Source organism: Eptesicus fuscus, chromosome 6, assembly GCF_027574615.1.
Source record: "Eptesicus fuscus isolate TK198812 chromosome 6, DD_ASM_mEF_20220401, whole genome shotgun sequence".
NCBI classification, from domain to species: Eukaryota; Metazoa; Chordata; class Mammalia; order Chiroptera; family Vespertilionidae; genus Eptesicus; species Eptesicus fuscus.
In genome coordinates, this window is record NC_072478.1 from 28,259,795 (window position 1) to 28,278,392 (window position 18,598).

Below are 18,598 nucleotides of genomic sequence, written 5' to 3' on the forward strand. Positions count from 1 at the left end.
ACGTTCTTCCTGGAAGCCACTAGAAGCCAGTGCTGTGAAAATATTTATTAAAGACCAGGTGGGAGGAGCAGGGTTTGAGGTTCTGTATGGGAAACTGAGTCCAAGCTCCTGAGAGGAAAAGGGAGGATGGCCAGCTGCCACCTAGGAGGGGGTCATACGTCGGTGGCTGGGCCCCAGTCATAGCCATCTTCATCGGAAGACTCCACATCACGGGCTTGTGTAAACTTCTTCCTCACAGCTTCCCGCGCATATGTCCTGGGGGTCAAGAAATAGAATAGAGGCTGCGAGTGAGGAGCGTATGGACTTACCTACCGTTAACTGAGGCTGACTACTGGGCACACTGGGTGTGGACAGAGATAAGCAAGCTGGGCCTTTGGGGGTTGGGTTTATTAATGAGCTCCTTCACAGCCTTCAAAGCCCTAGCTCCAATGTCCCCTCCTTCAGGAAGCCTTCCCAGAAAGAGGATTCCGACTCCCGTGGCTCTGCATGGAGCTGAGTGGCTCTGGCTCTATCTTGCCTACCAGAATAGGAGCGCCTCAAAGGCATAGCCTGGTTCTAGGTCTCCACCACCATCCAAACCCTGAGTCCCAGAGAAAGGGTGGAGGGGCCTCAATCTGAAGTACAGAGGCTCTTACCGAATGCTTTCCTGTCGCCACTGACCCTGTGGGTGGTAGCTGTCCACCTTGGAGAGGGAGAAAACAGGTTAACCCTTCCCCCAAAAGTATGATAAATTGGGGTGAGTAACAACCCCCATCCCACTTCCCCCCCTTTGCCCAGGCAATGCTACTCGCAAGCTTTCTTGCCCCCACCACAAGTCTACAAATCATCCCCAATTTTATTATTATATTTTATATTTTTTTATTGATTTCTTAGAGGAAGGGAGAGACATCACTGATAAGAGAGAGAATCATCCATCGGCTGCCTCCTGCATGCCCCCTCATGGGTATCAAGCCAGCAACCCAGGTATGTGCCCTGACCGGGAATCGAACTGTGACCTCCTAATGATCAGTTCATAGGCTGATGCTCAACTACTGAGCCACACTGGCCGGCTCATCCCCAGTTTTAAATGAGAAAATAGGCTGGGACAGGGGAAGGCCTTGGCTATCTCCCAGCCCGTTAGCAAAGGGGGAATTGGGTTGCCCGTGTGTAAAATTCTTCAGAGGACTCCTGTCAGGAGCTCCTAAATGCGTTCGCACATGTGAAGTGCTTAGGGCAGTGCCTGCCCCTCAGGAGGCTGCCCTGGTCAGTGGAGCAGGTTGGGCACCGCCCCGCCCCCGGGACCACCACTCGGCCAGACCCCGTAGACGTGTACGTCCTTACGTTTACCGAGAGGGTTTGCGGAAGGGAACCTGTGTCATTCACAGGCACTCCAGGTCTGAGGCAGCCCCACGCAGGACAGGAATATACGTTATTGCCAAACATCCAGCTGTGAACAGGGCTTGGGCTAAGTGTGCCGAGTTTACACAAGCACCCTGTGATGCCGAGACTTTTAGCATCTCCACCCTGTGTCCCAGATACGGGAACCTCATGCACAGGGATGGGAATATTTGCTGTGAGTGATTCAGCAGTTCATAAGCATAGGTCTGGGTCCCAGATATTGATCTGATCAGAGAAGTTTCTGTTTGTTTACATCACGGCAGAAAATAGGGTCCCCGTGTGTCTGCACCATCCCCAGACCCTGGCCGAGGCCACCCCCGTATCCTGCTCACCTGGGCCCCTCGGTGGCCTGAGGATCTCCCATGATCCCGCAGGCTCTGGGGTTTTTCCGCGAGCACAGGCTCCGAGGACCGGACCAGGGCTGGTGCTGGGAGCCCCTCGTCCACGTCTGTGTGGGGCCCACCCTCGCCGTCCGTGTAGCCCTCGCCATCCGTGTGGCCCTCGCCATCCGTCTCGTAGTCACTGTTGACCCGGCTGTCACAGCTCAGATCCGCGGAGCTGTCGTTCAGGCCACGGTGCGGGAGGTCCAGATTGTCCTCCAGGGAGCCATCTAGCTGTGGGGTGGGGTGGTCTGGCTGAGCCAAAACCCCCAGCCCAGGCCCTCCTGGATCTCAGACCAAACCCAGACCCAGGACACCGTCTTTAAACTCCAGTCTCAAACCAGGTAAGACCCTTGACCCTCAAGTTGAGGCTTAACCCTTGACCCCTGGGTTGAGTTCTGACCATTGACCCTTTGCCTGACCCTCCAAATTTGAGTTGAGCCCCAACCCCTGAATCCATCCCCAATTGCCAAATTGAGTCTCCCAATCCCATCTCACCTCGGGTGCCAGATCCAGACCCTGATCTCAGGTCAAATCTTGGCCTTGGCTATGCCCCTGAGCCCTCACCTACCCCTAAACCCAAACAGAGGCTCCAAACCCTGGCCGGGTACCTGGTCCTCGGCTGTCCAGATGGGCCGCATCTGCTGCTCCCGGATAATGGCCTTGAGCTCCTGGTACCAGCTGTCGCTTGTGCCTTGCAGGTGAATGGTGGCTGCGGGGAGGGGGCATCAGTGCGGTCGAGACTCAGGCCAGACCCGCGGCCTACCCGGGCTCCCACGCCCGCCCTACCTGTGAAGAGGTGGTCGCTGTGCTTCCACAGCTTCTGGGCTTGAGCGTAGAGGCGGCGGGTGCTGCGGCGGGAGGCTGGCGCCAACCATTGGCGCAGAGCCTTGAGGGCCGTGCGGCTCTCGGGGGCACAGAAGACCACAATGGGGTAGTACTGCACGTAGTTGAGGCGCTCCACTGCTGAGGGGGTCACATCGAGGAGTGCGTGCTTGTCCTGGGCAGGGCCCATGGTGGGGGCAGTGGGAGAGGATGAGCGTGGAGAGAGAAACACACCCGGAAACAGGCCGAAAGAGACAGGTGAAGAATCAGAGGGAGAGTGAGGGTCGGGTCAGCGTGGACCCCGCCCTCGCACATCCACAGGCCAGCGTGGTGGAGGTGGGGTTGGGGATAACCCAGGCCACAGTTTCTGAGGCCCAGAGCCCCAGCTGGAGTCTCTCTACCTCTTCCCGGGGCTGTGTGTGACTCTGGGCAGGCTCTGTCTCCCTCAAGCCCTCACATCACAAAGCCTCGGGAGGGGGCTCCCTGGGAGACCACACTCGCAGGGAGTGGGGAGAGAACAGATTGGACCCTGGGCCTCAGGTTCCCCATCCATGAAATGGGACCCTGCTTACTTTCTCCGCGATCACCCGCACGGTGTCCAGTTTGATGATCTTAGATGGCCTGTCAGTCCTCAGCACGCTCTCTGTGGAGTGGAGAGGCAACCGGCAGCTTCAATAGGCTAGTTCCCTAGCCCCGCCAATGCCTGTCTATCTGTCCCTTCCCTGCTCAGGGACCCGCCATGGCTCCCCATTGCCCTTGAGAAGAATCCTAACAGCAGCTGCAGCATCTCCCATTGGACTCGCGCCCCACACTGCTGATGTGTCCCCTCCTGGCCTCGGCCCTCTCCTCCTCCTGAGGAGGGTGGCTGTTGCTGGCCCATCTAGCAGATGCGGAAACAGCCTCAGGTCGATAAGGTCACCAGCTCAGAGTCATGGAGCCAGTGGTTGCCAGGGACAGGAGCCTGATGCAGGGTCTGTGCTCCAGACAATCGCTCTCCCAGGCTTGGTCCTGACTCTAGGCCTTTGCTTGGGCTGTGGTGACTCAAAAGAAGCTCCTTTGCCGGTTTGGCTCAGTGGATAGAGCATCAGCCTGCGGACTGAAGGGTCCCAGGTTCGATTCCGGCCAAGGGCACATGCCTGGGTTGCGGGCTTGATCCCCAGTAGGGGGTGTACAGGAGGCAGCCGATCAATGATTCTCTCATCATTGATGTTTCTATCTCTCTCTCCTTCTCCCTCTCTGAAATCAATAAAGAAAAAAAAAGAAGAAGCTCCTTTAAGGGTACAGCTCAGTGGCATTAAGCACGTTCGCATTGCTGTGCAGCCATCCCCTCCATCCATCTTCAGAACTTTCTCATCTTCCCAAACTGAAACTCTGTCCCCATTAAACACTAACTTCCCCCACTCCTCCCCCAGCCGTGGCTCCCACCATCTGCTTTCTGTCTCTATGGATCTGACTCCTCTAGGGACCTGTAGTGGAATCACATAGTATCTGTCCTGTGTCTGACTTATTTCACTGAACATAATGTCCTCAAGGTTCATCTATGTTGTAGCAGGGGTCAGAATTTTCTTCCTTCGTAAGGCTGAACAATATTCCATTGTCTGGAGGGACCCCATTGTCTTTATCCATTCATCCGTGCATGGACACTGGGTGTTTCCACCTCTTGGCTATTGTGAATAACGGCTGCGAACCTTCGTGTTCAAGTGTCAGCTTTCAGTTCTTTCCATGGGTCACAAAAAAGTTAACTTCTTTTCAACCACTTAAACTATGTAAATACCATTCTGAGCAGGCTGTATAAAAATCGCTAGTGGGCCAGATTTGGCCTGGAAGATGTAATTTGTTGGCCCCAATTCTAGCTTATTTCTGTAGTTGTTAATGTTTGGTCTCCTTGGAGGACCTCGTGTATTTTGTTCGATGCTGTGTCCATAGCTCAATAAATAAACCTCCCGAACAAAGGAAGGAACAGTGGCTCACTGGTTCCATTGGCATCGGCTGTCTGAACTGTGTTAAGAACTCTGAAGCTCTGTCCAGCCAGAGTGCCGGGAGTGATGGAGGACGTCTGCTGGTGGTTCCTGTTCTAACTCTTAACATCCAAACAGCGTCATTAGCAGCCCCTGTCAAGCGGCCTCAGCCCCAGGGGCTGGGGAACGGTTATGAAATGATTCACCAGCAGGGTTGCCAAGGAGCCTGGTTTCTCACCTGCGATTTCAAACTGGTCAGGCATCTCAGCAGTCAACTTCTGCATAGCAATGTCTGCCACGGGTCCCAGGATCACCACGGGGCGCTTGAAATTGGCTGAGGGGCCAAGAAACAATGACAAGAATCAGGATCCCTTTTGTAGCAAACACTGCTAGGTTCTTGCACGACCCCTTTCTTCCTCCCCTGTAGTATCATCTAGCTAGGCCTTTGGTTGGTCAGCTAAGACTACATCTACCAGCCTCCCTTGCAGCTAGGGAAGGCCATGTGACTAAGTTCTGGCCAATGGGGTGCAAGAAGAATTGGGTGCAGTTTTGGGTTGTATCCTTCAAGGAAAGGGGTGAGCCCTCCCCGTCCTCTTTCCCCTTCCTGCTGGCTGGAATGTGGGCATGGGTGCGCTGTCTTTGACCACACAGGCAAAAACAAAAACAAACACAAACAAAACACAACAACAAGACAGTGGAGCCTGGATCCCTGAAACTGAAGCAGCCAGACCATACTCAATAGCTTACGCTGGGACTGTTACTTGAAATAGAAACTTTCTTTAATGCAGCTGTCACTTGGGGTCTCTGCTATCGCAGTTGAATCTCGCTAACTCAGTGGTCAGCAAAAGTACAACTTGAGGGCCACATTCGGCCCACTGCTTGTTTTTGAAGTTTTATTGGCACAGTCACGTTGATTTATTTATGTACTGCCTCTGGCTGCCTTCCTGCAGAGTAGAGTGGTTTTGAAAGAAACTATCTGGCCCACAGACTCTAAAACTGTTACTGTCCAGCCCTTTGCAGGAAGAATTTTGCTGAACCCCAGACTAACGGACAGACATTTTCACCAATGAGGAAGCAGGTGCAGAAGAAATCTTGGCGGGAGGAGAGTGAGTAGCCAGCCCTCTCCTTGCACCTTCTCTTTTTCTCCTCTCTTTCCAGGCCTATCTCTTAAAAGCTCAATATATTCATATTTCTCACCTTTCATTGGCAGGGGTGGGGGTGGGGTAGAAATTAAGGACATGGCCTTTGATTTTTAAGTCTTTTTGTCTGGATCTTGGCGCAGCTGCTGAAGAGCAATTGAGTCCTTTCTCCTCCTGGGTGACTAGCTAGCTCTTCCCATCCTCCTGCAGTATTTTTTTCTATAGGTCTCTGCACCTGGTTCTAATCCCTTCTTCCCTGAGACTGGGCAAGAGCTTAATCTCTCCCCTTCCTGAGTCCGGAGAAGGCTGTTCCCCTCCCCTTTCTTGGGTAGGGAAAGGCTCTTTGTGCTGTTTTTGTGCTGGCGTATTTTTTTTAAATTGTGGTAGAATATACATAACATGAAATTCACTTTCTTAACCTGTACATTGTATTAGTACGTTCACAATGTTGGGGGACCTCCTATGAGTGGACTCACATAGTATTTGTCCTGTGCCTGGCTTCTTTCACTGAGCATAATGTCCTCAAGGTTCATCTATGATGTAGCAGGTGTCAGAATTTCCTTCCCGTGTGTGTGTGTGTGTGTGTGTGTGTGTGTGTGTGCGTGTGTTTGTGCATGCGCGTGCACACACCCAAACCCAGGAGGATTTTCTTCCATTTTTAAGGCTGAATAATATTCCATGTGTAGGTGAACCACATTGTGTTTATCCACTCATCTGTCCATGGACACTTGGGTGTTTTCACCTCTTGGCTATTGTGAATAACGTTGCTATGAACCTTTATGTTCAAGTTAGTGGCAGCTTTCAATTCTTTTCATGTATCACCAAAAAAATTTAAATTTCTTTTCAACCATTTAAAATTGTAAATACCACTCTTAGCAGGCTGTATAACATTTGAAATGGGGCTCATCTAAACTAAGATGTGCTGTCAAAACACACACCAGATCTCAAAGATTTAGTATTAAAAAAAAAAAAAGATTGTGAAATACCTCATTAATAATTTTGTATGGATTTGGTTAGAGCATGTTTAAAAACATTATTGTCCTGGCTGATGTTGCTCAGTGTTTAGAGGGTAGGCCTGAGCACAAAAGGGTCACGGGTTCCCAGTCAAGGGCATGTACCTGAGTTGCAGGTTCGATCCCTGGCCCCAGTCGGGCCGCATTTGGGAGGCCACCAATCGATGTATCTCTCTCACATCCATGTTTCTCTCTCCCTCTTTCCCTCCCTCCCTTCCATTCTCTAAAAGAGTCAATGGAAAAAATATCCTTGGGTGAAGATTAACAAAAATATATATATTAAAATTATTTTCAACCATTTCTTTTTATAGATTCTATATGTGGCTTGCATATTTCTATTGGATATAGGAATTGATTTTTAAGGAATGAAGCCCCTTTCCCGTCCCCTCTGTGCCCTAAAATCACCAAAAGTGGCTGTTTTTGGTGGAAGGAGAGAGGTAAGCATCGTGGCCTCGGACGGCTACACTAGAATGTCTGCAGGCCCCTCAGCCTGGTCCCACCTTCTCGAAGCACCACACGTTCATATGGTGGGTAGTGACCCTGCCTGGTCAGATCCGACAGGTCCTCACGGCTCCGATGGATGGTCTTCTTGGCTCCCCGACGAAAACCCCGTAGTCGCCAGAACTCAGCCCGTCCACCAGAGCCCGCCGAGGCGCCAGGCCCAGGCCCCACGGCCCGCTGGGCGGCCTCCAGACTGGCCAGCTGCTCTGCCCTGGGGAGAAGGGAGATTAAGGAGCATTGGGATCAGCACAATAACAGCCCCAGAGATGACCCCGTCCCAGTCTCAGGGCCTGCATACATGTCACCTCCCATGGTAAAGGGACGCTGCAGAGGGGATGAAGTTAAGGCCCCTGAGATGGGGATGACCCTGGATTCCCTGGGGGGCCCAACGTCATCACAGGGTCCTCATAAGAGGCAGGAGAATTATGCTCTAGCCGGCTGTGCTCAGTGGTTAGAGCGTCGGTCACAGACTGGAGGGTTGTGGGTTCGATTCCAGGCAAGGGCATGTACCTCGGTTGCAGGCTCAATCCCTGGTCCCAGTCGGGGCACATGCAGGAGGCCACCAATCAATGTGTCTCTCTCACATCGATGTTTCTCTCTCTCTGTCTATCTCCCTCCTTCCCACTCTCTTTTAAAAAAATATCCTCTGGTGAGGATTAACAAAAAAAGAAAAAGAAGAGGCAGGAGGGTCAGAGTCAGAGATGGAAGAGGCTGCGCTGCTGGCTGTGACGATGGAGGAAGGGGCCTGAAATGATTCTCCTCTGGAGCCTCCAGGAGGACCAGCCCTGCCCACGCCTGGATTGTAGCCCTAAAGCGTTCATTTTGGGTTTTTTTTTTTTGTTTGTTTTTTTTGTTAATCCTCACCCGAGGATATTTTTCCATTTCCATTGATTTTTAGGGAGAGTGGAAGAGAGAGGGAAAGACATCGATGTGAGAGAAACACATCGATTGGTTGCCTCCTGCAAGAGCCTTGACCAGGGCCTGGGTGGGGGAGGAGCCTGCAACAGAGGTACGTGCCCTTGACCGGAATCGAACCTTGGACCCTTTGGTCCGCAGGCCGACGCTCTATCCACTGAGCCAAACCGGCTGGGGCTGAAGCGTTCATTTTGCATTTCTGACCTCCAGAATTTGTGTGGACTGAAGCCACTGCATTTGCACTGAGTTCTTACAGCAGCCCTGGGAGTCCTGTACAAGCGCGACCCTACCGCCCCGAGCCATCGGCACATCGCCCCGATTGAACCACCAACATTGCTGAGGAGTGACAGCGCGGGGAGATGGAGGCTGGGGGGCAGCCTGACGGAGGGTGGGAGTGGTCCCCACCTCTTCTGGTTGGGAATGATGCCGCGCTCCTGCTCCCGGAGGTCACGACCCATGCGCACCGCCAGCCACTGGCCTCCACGGGCGTGGCTCTGCCCGGGGCCGGAATACAGCGTGTCCAGCACGTGGAAGACGTCGCCACGGGTAAAGCCCAGGCCATAGGGCGGGCTGGGCTCCAGCTCAAAGTGTGTGCGGACGTAGAAGGAGTCGCCCACACGGGATTGCACCATCTTCCGGAAGACTGTGGACAGGGAGAGGCTCTGAGCCCGTGGGGTTGCCGCCTAGGCCTTCCCTTCCCCAGGGAGTGGGCCTCGCCGTGGGCCATGCACCCCCCCTCCCCCCCGCCCCACTCACTGTCCTGCTTCCGCTGCGTCACCAGCTCTACCTCTTCGCCCAGTGGCAGCCCCAGCAGGACCTGCACAGCCTCCTCCCGAGTCAGGTTCTGGAAGGGCACGTCATTCACCTGCCAGGTCATAGGGGGCGGGGAGGGGGAACGGGAATGAAGCTCTGGGCACGAGATCCCAGCTCTTCTTTGGACAAAGCTCACCCCCAACTCCAGGGGGCCCCAGCGATTGGGGACAGCTGACGGGGGGGGGGGGGGGCGGGGGGGGCAGGGAGGCATCGCCTCGTGGCAGCATGGGTGTCACAGACGCACGGAAGTCTGGGCCAGAACCCAGGACACAGGAACTGTAACCGGCACACACAGACCCGAGGCATGGTGGGGTCTCATCAGGGCGATCGTGACCGTGGTGGGAAATTCTGTGACATTCCGAAGAGTCACAGTCACAGGGTCGTGACAGGGACAAAGATGTACGGACAGACAGTACCTAGGTCACAGACACCAGCGTGATGACGGGGACAACATGTGGAACCAATTGGTGGGTCACCCCTGCTCTCAGCAGACCCCGGGGAGGACACAGGCTGTGACAGACTCGGGAGCGTCACCCAGCATGCCACCACGCCCACCACCAGCCACCTGCAGAATCTGGTCTCCTTCCTGGATGCCCTGTCCCTCAGCCGGGCTGCCCTCCTGTACCCCGGACACGAAGATGCCCACGTCATTGCCTCCAGCCAGCCGCAGCCCAATGCTGGTGCCCTTGTAGAAGCGGACCACCCGTGAGTCGGGGCTGTACCTGCAGGGGTGGCAGAGGCAGGTCAGTCCAGCGTGGGCAGAGAGGTGATCCCCTGGGCATGCCTGGGAGATCCCCCCCCCCTGGGCCTCAGTTTCCCAAATAGCTGTGCAGGACCTGTGGTGGTCCCATCAGCACACTGGGACCGGGACGGTCCCCGGGATGTGGGAGTGTCCCGTTGGTGGGCTTTTTCCGAGTGCACATACCCGCGGTCCTCCATGCTCTGGCTGCTGGGCACCCTGTAGATGTCATAGCTGCTTTGCCTGGGGGTATCTGAAAGGGAGCAGCTGGTCTGTTTCCCAAGCACACTGGCCAGTCCAGCCACCAAACCTTTGCCATAGGGGGTCCCTCTATGTGCCATCACCCAGCCCTCAGTCCTTCCCAGGGAGCTGTCTCTGACCTTGTAGGCCCATGCCGACTCTCCCACTCTGCCTGGCACAGCCTCACCACTTGGGATTAAAACAGTCAGAGGAGGGGTGCTCAGAGTCCCCACCCACCCTCCCTCTGTTTACCTGGTTCCAACGTGGTTCTGGAATCCACAGAACTTCTCCGCCAAAGCTGGGGGCTCTCCCTGGTGGGGTACAGGTTTGGAGTGAGGTGGGGGTGGATGTCAAGGGGTGACTTTTAGAACTGTCATTTATCTGAACTCAGATTCAAATCTTGGCTCTGCCCTTCCGTAGCCGTGTCATAGCAAACCGATTGCTCTCCCTCTCCGAGCCTCGGTTTCCTGCCCTGAGCCGTGGGGATGGCTGAGTGGGGTGAAGTCTCCAGTGAGGGCTGGTCAAGGTGAAAGGAGCCTGGGACAAACAGTCATTTTATTGTTTTGATATGAGTGAAAAGTCCCCGAGGTTGCTATGGACCAAATGTTTGTGTCCCTGCAAGCTCACATGGCGAAGCCCTAACCTCTGCTGGGATTGTGTGAGGAGGCAGGACCGTTGGGAGGTGACAAGGTTAGCTGAGGTTATGAGGGTGGGGCCCCTCATGGCATTGGTGTCCTTATAAGAGACACCAGAGAGCACTCTCTCCCCCAGGTGAGGTCACAGCAAAAAGGCAGCCGTCTGCAGGCCGGGAAGAGGCCCACCCTGGAATCTGACCCTGCTGCACCTGACCGTGGACTCCCAGGCTCCAGAACTGGGAGGAACAATCGTCTGTGTGTCAGTCTCCAGTCTCTGGTATCCTGCTAAACCACGTGAAGAAAAGAAAGTCCCCTGCAAAACCGGCCCACTGTGAGCAGGGACGGGCCACTTGCACGCCTTTCAGATGCTTTCCAATAAACATGCGTGGGGAAAGGTATGCTTCTGGAAGAAAATCTAGATCAGGCCCTGTGTTAGCATTTACGGCATTCACCCTGTGAAGCCCCGGGGCTGCCATTGGAAAACACCATACTCCCCACCCCACACGTCCCGGGACAGATTCGTGGAGTAGGGAGCCTGCGTCAGAGAAACCTGCCAAGCTACTTGCACCCATTTGTCTGTGTGCAGGCGGAATGCCCTGGAAGATCACACCAAAGTCCCCCCAAACCCGGTGTCATTCTACCATGTGGTTCATTCACCCCACACGACGCCAAGTGCATTTTGCTGGGCCTTTTAAATATAATCTCCCAGACATCCTTTTTCGTGGCTGTCTAGTATTCCCAAGCAAGGATGTATTATGATCATAGTAAAGAGTGGAAAAGACACACAGTGAGCCCTAGCCGGTGTGGCTCAGTGGACAGAGCGTAGGCCTGCGAACTGAAGAGTCCCAGGTTCGATTCTGGTCAAGGGCACATGCCTGGGCTGCGGGCTCGATCCCCAGTAGGGGGTGTGCAGGAGGCAGCCGATCAATGATTCTCTTTCATCATTGATGTTTTCTCTCTCTCTCCCTCTCCCTTCCTCTCTGAAATCAATAAAAAAAATTAAAATAAAATAAAAGACACGCAATGAGCATTCACTATGGGCTAAGTACACACATGCATCGTCTCCTTTTGACATAATTAATTAGCACCCTAAGGAGGCAACAATGGAGTAAGAGTTGGGGCCTTGGGATGGGCCCTCCTCTGGCCTCTGAGATGGCCCCCAGAGACCCCCACCTCCTGGTAGTAACGGCCTGCTGTAGTAACTACATTGAACCATGGTCGGCCTGTGTGACCAGAGTGAAGGTGTGACACATCTGAGATTAGGTTCACCTACGCTCTCTTAGGTCATTCGCTTTAGGGAACCAGGACAGGCCCACCTGGTGAGGCTCTGAGTCCTCCTGCCAACAGCCATGGGAGTGAGCCTGGAAGTGGATCATCCACCCCGAAAGCCTAGAGCCCTAGACACATCTCGACTGTGACCTCATGAGATTACAAATTAGAACCACTCAGCTCAGCCGCCCCCCACCCCCCACTTCCTGACTCTCGGAAATGATGGGAGATAATAAATATTGGCTATTGTTTCAAGCTGCTAGATTTGGGGTTAATTTATTCAGCCTTAGATAACAGATACAACCCCCCACTTCTCAGGGTGCTGAAAGCTTAAGTGAGGTGTCTAATATCTAAATAAACGCCAAGTATTGAGCATGTATGTATTTTAGCCATTGAATTGTGTGCCCTCAAAATTCATGTGTGGAAGCCCTAACCCTCAACATCCCAGAATATGATGGTATTTGGAAATGGGATTGTCGTAGATATAATTAGTAAAGAAGAGGTCATAGTGGAGCAGGGTGGGCCCCTAGCCCTATATGACTGGTGTCCCTATAAAACAGGAACATTTGGACACAGATTCAGACACACATAGAGGAAAGACAACATGCAGACACTCAGGGAGGAGACGGCTGTGTGGGAGCCAAGGGATGCCAGAGGCTATCGGACGCTGGGAGAGAGGCCTGGGCCAGATTCTCCCCTGGAACCCTCAGAGGGAGCACAGCCCTGCTAACATCCTGATTTGGGACTCCCAGCCTCCACAACGGAGACAATGAATTTCTATTGTCCTAAGCTACCCTTTTTTGGGGCACTTTGTTACAGCAGCCACACATTAATACAAATTAATTCCAATTGTTCCTTTTATAAACATCGTCATCATAAACCAGCGTCCTCCAGTCCCAGAATATATCCAGGGCTATTTTGCCCCCAAGAGAAATCCCTAAAAGGGCCTTGCTGGGTCAAAGGGCTTATGCCTTTTGAAGTCTTCCAGGAAGCATTATGGAATCCGGTTCCTTCTGCTTTAAGTCGATCCATATCTGGTTCTCCTAGTACCCAAGAACCAAAAGCCACTACTGTGGGCAAGAAAGACTATCTGTGGACAGGGAGGCCTCTTCCAGGCAGGCTACAGGACTACACCCTCAAGGCTACCCCCAGCTGGAAAAGATACGCCCACGTTCCCCTCCTGTTCCACCATTCTGGCCAACGGGGGGTACGTACACAGGGGAACTGGTTCGGTTGGTGTCAGGACTCCGCTGCCTGTGCTGGGGTGGTGGTGGGACATGGGATGGTGGCGCCTGAGACAGTTCTGAGCAGAGGTCTGAGATGTCTGTGGGAGAGAGGGCATCCCGTCAGCCACAGTCACGCCTTCCAGGCTGGACCCCTTTCATAGAGGGGAGCATCAAGGCCCCTCCAAGCAAAGGGACCGAGACCAGAGTCAGGCTCAGCCAGGTAACTCCGGCCCTGACTTGCTGTGCGGCCTTCAGCAAGTTCCTGTCCCTCTCTCAGTCCCTCGGGGCAGGCTCAGGGACTCCTTGGCTCTGCCCTTCATCCCATCCCTCCCCCCGGGCTTGCCTCCTGGCCCCTCACCGTCCAGGAGGGAGCTGTCGCTGTCACTGACAGCCGGCGGGATGTTCACCAAAAACTGCTCTCGGTCCCTGAGCACCAGCAGGGTCAGCTTCCCTTCTGATTTCTCGATGAGCTGCCGGGTGTCGCTCAGCGACAGATTCTCGCTGGACACCCCATTGATCTAAAAGGGACCGGGAAGGAAGAGAGAACGTGCGTTAGTGAGGGAGAGGGGGATACTGGAAACAGATGTTGGTGGGACGACTTAGAAACACGCTCTCACCGGGGTTACGAAAGACAGACATCTCAAGAGAAAAGGATACAGCTGGATTCCTGCTGGGAGAGGCGTCCAGACCAAGAACTAACTTCCACAAGAATCCTAGAAACACCATTTCCTAAGGAGCCGGAGGGGATTGGAAACAGGCTGGCGCTCTCGCCTCCCTGGGAGGGGAAGTTTCTTATGAGACGCTATGAACACCTGTTAGAAGCGAGTCTAGTTAGAAGGAAGGGAGGTGGTACTGAAGGGTACCGTGAGGTACTCCCGGAGGCCCCGGAGACAAACCTCTGGAGGCAGGTTAGAAGCTCAGTTTCCGGTGAGGACTGGCGTCATTTCCACTCACACCGAGAATCCTTTCCTGACCTTCTCCCTCGGGAGTGTCTGCTTTCAGTGACCCCGGGGATGGTGAGCTCTGGTCCCCCACACAGCTGTTTCTAGGGTTGGCCCCAAACCACGAGAAACAGACAATTCCTCAGGGTCATCACTAGAAACAGGTTACTCTGAGGAGATTCTAGAAGCAAGCAACTGGAATTGGCTTGGAAATCGAACACTAGGCATCAAACATGTTCAGGAGCAGAGTCTGGAAAGACACCAACTCTTCAGGCAGAGCGGCTGCTCTAAGCCTGGTCTCCCATGAGCACCATCCACCTAAGGCAGGTCTGGAAATCAGAGCTGTAGCCAGCTGACCAGTGATTCTGATACTAGAAACAGACAACCGCAAGGGGGTACTAGAAACTAACATTTGGCAGTGGATTCGTAGCAGATGGGGTGGAGGGGAGAAGAGGGGAAAGCCACCTCCAACTTTTGGGAAACTGGCAACAACACAGAAGTCAAATGGCTCAGGGTCAGCTCTGCTGAACTTGACCTATGACTCAGTGCCACTCATCACCTCTGGCCTTCGTCTCCCTATCCCAAGCCCCCAACAAGAAGCCTGGGCTCAGCCCCAGCTGGTTGGGCTCAGTGGATAGAGCGTCGGCCTGTGGACTGAAGGATCCTGGGTTCAATTCCGGTCAAGGGCACATGCCCGGGTTGTGGGCTCGATCCCCAGTGTGGGGCGTGCAGGAGGCAGCCGAGCAATGATTCTCTCTCATCATTGATGTTTCTATCTCTCTCTCCCTCTCCCTCTCTGAAATGAATAAAAATATATTAAGAAGGAGGAGGAGGAGGAGGAGGAGGAGGAGGAGGGGGAGGAGGAGGGGGAGGAGGAGGAGGAGGAGGAGGAGGAGGAGGAGGAGGGGGAGGAGGAGGAGGAGGGAAGCAGCAGCATCAGCATCAGCATCAGCCTGGGCTCACCTGTAGGACCAGGTCTCCTTCCTGCAGCCCCCGGTTCTGGGCGGCCAGGCCCGAATCTGTAATGTGCTTGATGAAGATCTGACTTCCCAGTTTGACCCCAAACTCTGTGGGGAGAGGAGGGAAACTGAGGCAGGGCCTGGGGTCTGGGCTGCCGGGCCCTCTCAGAGCTCAGCCTTCTTGCCTGCCCTGGGCCTTCCCGCTCTCAGGGCTGCCGTCCCACCGGAAGGGTCAGGCTTGGCTCCCTCCCCGTCGTTCGGGGCTGTTCTGACAGTGACGGCCTGATAGGACACACAGTGTCACTGCAGGGACTCGGGGGTCACCGCACGAGGCTCCAGAGCGTCGTTTCCAGCCTCTCCCAGCTCCCAGAGGCCCCGCATTCCCGCCTCCGTGGCCCTCCCTCCATCCTCACAGCCAGCGGCGCAGCCTCTGCCCTCTCTGACTCTCACCCTCCTGCCTGCCTCCTAGGAGGACCCTGTGAGGACAATGGGCTCCCTGGAGAATCCAGGGTCATCCCCATCTCAGAGACCTTAGCTTAATCATCGGCCAAGTCCCTTTGCCGCGTGAGCTGACCTGTCCACAGGTCCTGGGACCAGGCTGGGGATGTCTTTGGGGCCATTACCTTGCTGACCACACACAGTAAGGGGACCCCAAGCCCCTCTGCCACCAGCGCCCCCACTGCCGGCTCACCTTCACTCTCCCTCCTCCGCACCAGCACGGACTTCACTGGCCGCATCTGCACGTCCTGCCGGGGCAGCCTCTTGAAGCCGGACGTCAGGGCCAGCCCTTTGACCTCGGAGCCCCCGCCCGGGCTCCTGCTCCTGTGGTTGCCGGCCCGGCTCCGGCGGCCTGCCCGGGGCCGGTGGGAGCGCTCTCCCAAGGAGCGGCCGGAGCCGCTGGACGTGTCGCCCTCGTAGCCCCGGCCGTGGTTTGCGTCCTCGAGCCGCCAGGGAGCATCTTCATCGGAGTCCCGGTGTCCCGGGCCGCCGGGGCTGGCCTTGGTGCTGGGCAGCTGCATTTTCCGGGGACGCTTCACGGTCTATGGGAGGAGGTGGAGGGGCAACCAGCTCCTGAGCTGTCCCATCCACCAGGGCGGCCCTGGGGGACTCCAGCCACCCTGGGCCTCAACATCCACGCTGTGAGATGGGAACAAGAGCCTATGTGCTCACACGCACACCGCCCCCGTGTCCCAGAGCCAGCGGGACTCCGCCGGGGGCAGAGGTGCCCCTGAGCCAGGGCCTGCCGCTCCCGCCCGGCCCCCACTCACAATGTTGGCCAGCTTGGTGCAGGTCTTGAGTATCTGAATGGCAAAGGTGGAGTTGACATTCTCCATGGACACCCCGTTCACCATGACAATCTGGTCCCCTATCCTGAGGGAACAGTCGGGTCTCAGGGAGGAGGCCTCACCTAGGAGCCCCTCTCCACAGGCCTGTCCTGAGGGCCCCTGGTGCCTCCCCAGGGCCCCGCTTCGGGGAAGGCACCCCCTGGTCTAATTCACTAGTGTCCCCAGGCTCACAAAGGCATTTATCCTTCTGGGCCTCAGTTTCCTCATCTGTAAAACAGGGGCTCGTAGAACCCGCTATAATCACACAATACCATCGTGGAAGGGAAGCTGGGATTACCACGGGCTCCTCCATCACCTCCTCGCTTTTTTCCTCAGCTCCCTCTTCCTGCTTTTCTCTCTCCCAGCCTGTGTTTCCTAGTCTTTCTTTCTGTGAAGTTGGTCCCAGATTCGGGGCTGAGCCGCACCACCCGTCAGCCACCCGGACCCCAGAACCATTTCCCCAGGCCTCCCAGGAGCCTCCTGCCCCTCCGGGCTCAGCACCCTGGTTCCCCTTCCCTCGGCCAAAGAGAGGTTTCCAGGCCACACGGATGTAAAGCACAGCACGGGGATTACAGTCAACAATACTTAATGACGTGGCCCAGACCGGTGTGGCTCAGGTGGTTGGGTTTGTCCCGGGCACCGAAAGGTTTGCTGGCTGTTCTGGGCACGTGCCTGGGTTGCCGGCTTCATCCCAGTGGGGGGCGTGCAGGAGGCAGCCGATCGATGTTTCTCACACATCGATGTTTCTCTCTCTCTCTCCCTCTACCTTCTTCTCTCTCTAAAAATCAATAAAAATCTTTAAAAAAACAACAACTTACATTTAGAACAATATTGTAATCACTATGTCTGGTGTGTACTAGACGTATGGGGGGGATCACTTTGTAAGTTATATAAATGTATAACCATTAGGCTGTATACCTGAAACTAATAAAAAGTTGAATGTCCACTGTAATTGAAAAATTAAAAGAGGTTTCCAGGAGACTGTTTGGTCCTGGAGCACCCTGGGGCCACTCGGACCCAGCCACAGCATCGGAGGCCCAGGAAGTGCCTCGGGGAGAGCGAGGGCCCATCACTGACTGTCCTGCTGCCAGCTCCACTCCCTGTGTGGACAGAGCTGGAAGGCACCGGCACTTTCCAGCCTCCTGGCTCTGGCCCAAACCCGGGCTGCCTGGATACTCACTGCAGCCTGCCCTCAGCCGGCCCTCCAGGCACCACATCGGACACAAACACGGATCCACCGGGCCGGTCACGACCACCAGAGATTGCAATGCCAAAGCCCCGGCGGGGGTCCTGCGGGGGGATCAGAGGCAGAATGAGCTTTTGCTTCCCTCCGGGACAAAGGTTCTCCCGTTGAGACCACACTGCCACTCCCATCAGCACCCGCTCAGGGAGAGGGAGGCCTCACCTTGCAGACGGTAGCCGTGTGCTGTTCCCAGATGGTCAGCTCCTCCATGTCCAACACCTGGCATAAAGGGAACAGGGGTGGTGGGCGTGGGGTCACAGCACATCCGTCGGAGTATTTGGAGGTCCCCCAGCCCCCAGTGGGGAGCCCCGATCTGACATTCCCATGGTTTAAGCCTGTGAACAAGTAGCTACCTCTCTTGAGACCTCAGTTTTTCAATCTGCAAAATGGATTTAAGTCCATGGTTCTCAACTAGAAATTATTCAGAGATGTCTGGAGATATGAGTGGTTGTCAAAACTGGGGGATGCTCCTGGCACTGAGTATATGAAGACCAAGGATGCTGTTCAACACCCTCATAATCCTTAGACAGCCTCGCCATAGAGAAAGGTCCAGACACAAATGCTGGGAGTGCCAAAAATGAGAAACTGTGTTAAGTGAACAAATTGTATTGGGAGCAAAGAAAAGGTGAGTTCTTGGCACCATTCCCTCTGGAAGGTCTTGCTCCATCCCTGGGGGGATCTAACAAGGCGTGCCAGGCAGAGGGAGCTCACTCTGCTCCAGCTATACCAGCCTAGCTGTTCCTTTAACACGCCAGGCAGGTTCCTGCCCCCAGGACCTTTGCACATGCTATTCCCTCCACCTGGAACTCTCTCCTACATACAGCTCCCCACCTGACTCCCTCACCTCCTTCAGGTCTCAGCTCAAATGTCACCTCCTTGGTGTGGCCTCCCAACCACCCTGCTTAGAATTATAACCCCCTCCTGCCCCACAGCAGACCACCGTCTGTGCCTTTCCCCGATACATGGTTCTAGTTCATAGAACTTGTGACCCCCTGACCATCCCTAGGTTTTTATCTGTTCACTGTCGATCTCCTCCTCTAGAATACTGGCTCCGGAGGGCAGAGATTTTTGTCTTGTTCACACAGTGGAGTCCTGAGTGC

At 54.9% G+C, this 18,598-nt stretch overlaps 1 protein-coding gene across 1 annotated transcript; it reads right to left on the minus strand.

Moving 5' to 3' along the window:
• Nucleotides 1-31: 31 nt before the first annotated feature.
• Nucleotides 32-17,723, minus strand: TJP3 (tight junction protein 3). Its single transcript, XM_054716919.1, has 20 exons — nucleotides 17,661-17,723; nucleotides 17,436-17,545; nucleotides 16,199-16,301; nucleotides 15,622-15,970; nucleotides 14,935-15,038; nucleotides 13,389-13,548; nucleotides 13,020-13,128; nucleotides 10,153-10,211; nucleotides 9,847-9,913; nucleotides 9,487-9,643; nucleotides 8,865-8,973; nucleotides 8,514-8,751; nucleotides 7,193-7,404; nucleotides 4,779-4,874; nucleotides 3,155-3,225; nucleotides 2,547-2,757; nucleotides 2,369-2,469; nucleotides 1,710-1,991; nucleotides 636-682; nucleotides 32-255 (listed from the first exon to the last, which is right to left on the minus strand). Exons 1-20 carry the CDS (start codon nucleotides 17,706-17,708, stop codon nucleotides 153-155), a joined length of 2,736 nt encoding a protein of 911 aa, XP_054572894.1. The 5' UTR covers nucleotides 17,709-17,723; the 3' UTR covers nucleotides 32-152.
• Nucleotides 17,724-18,598: the final 875 nt, after the last annotated feature.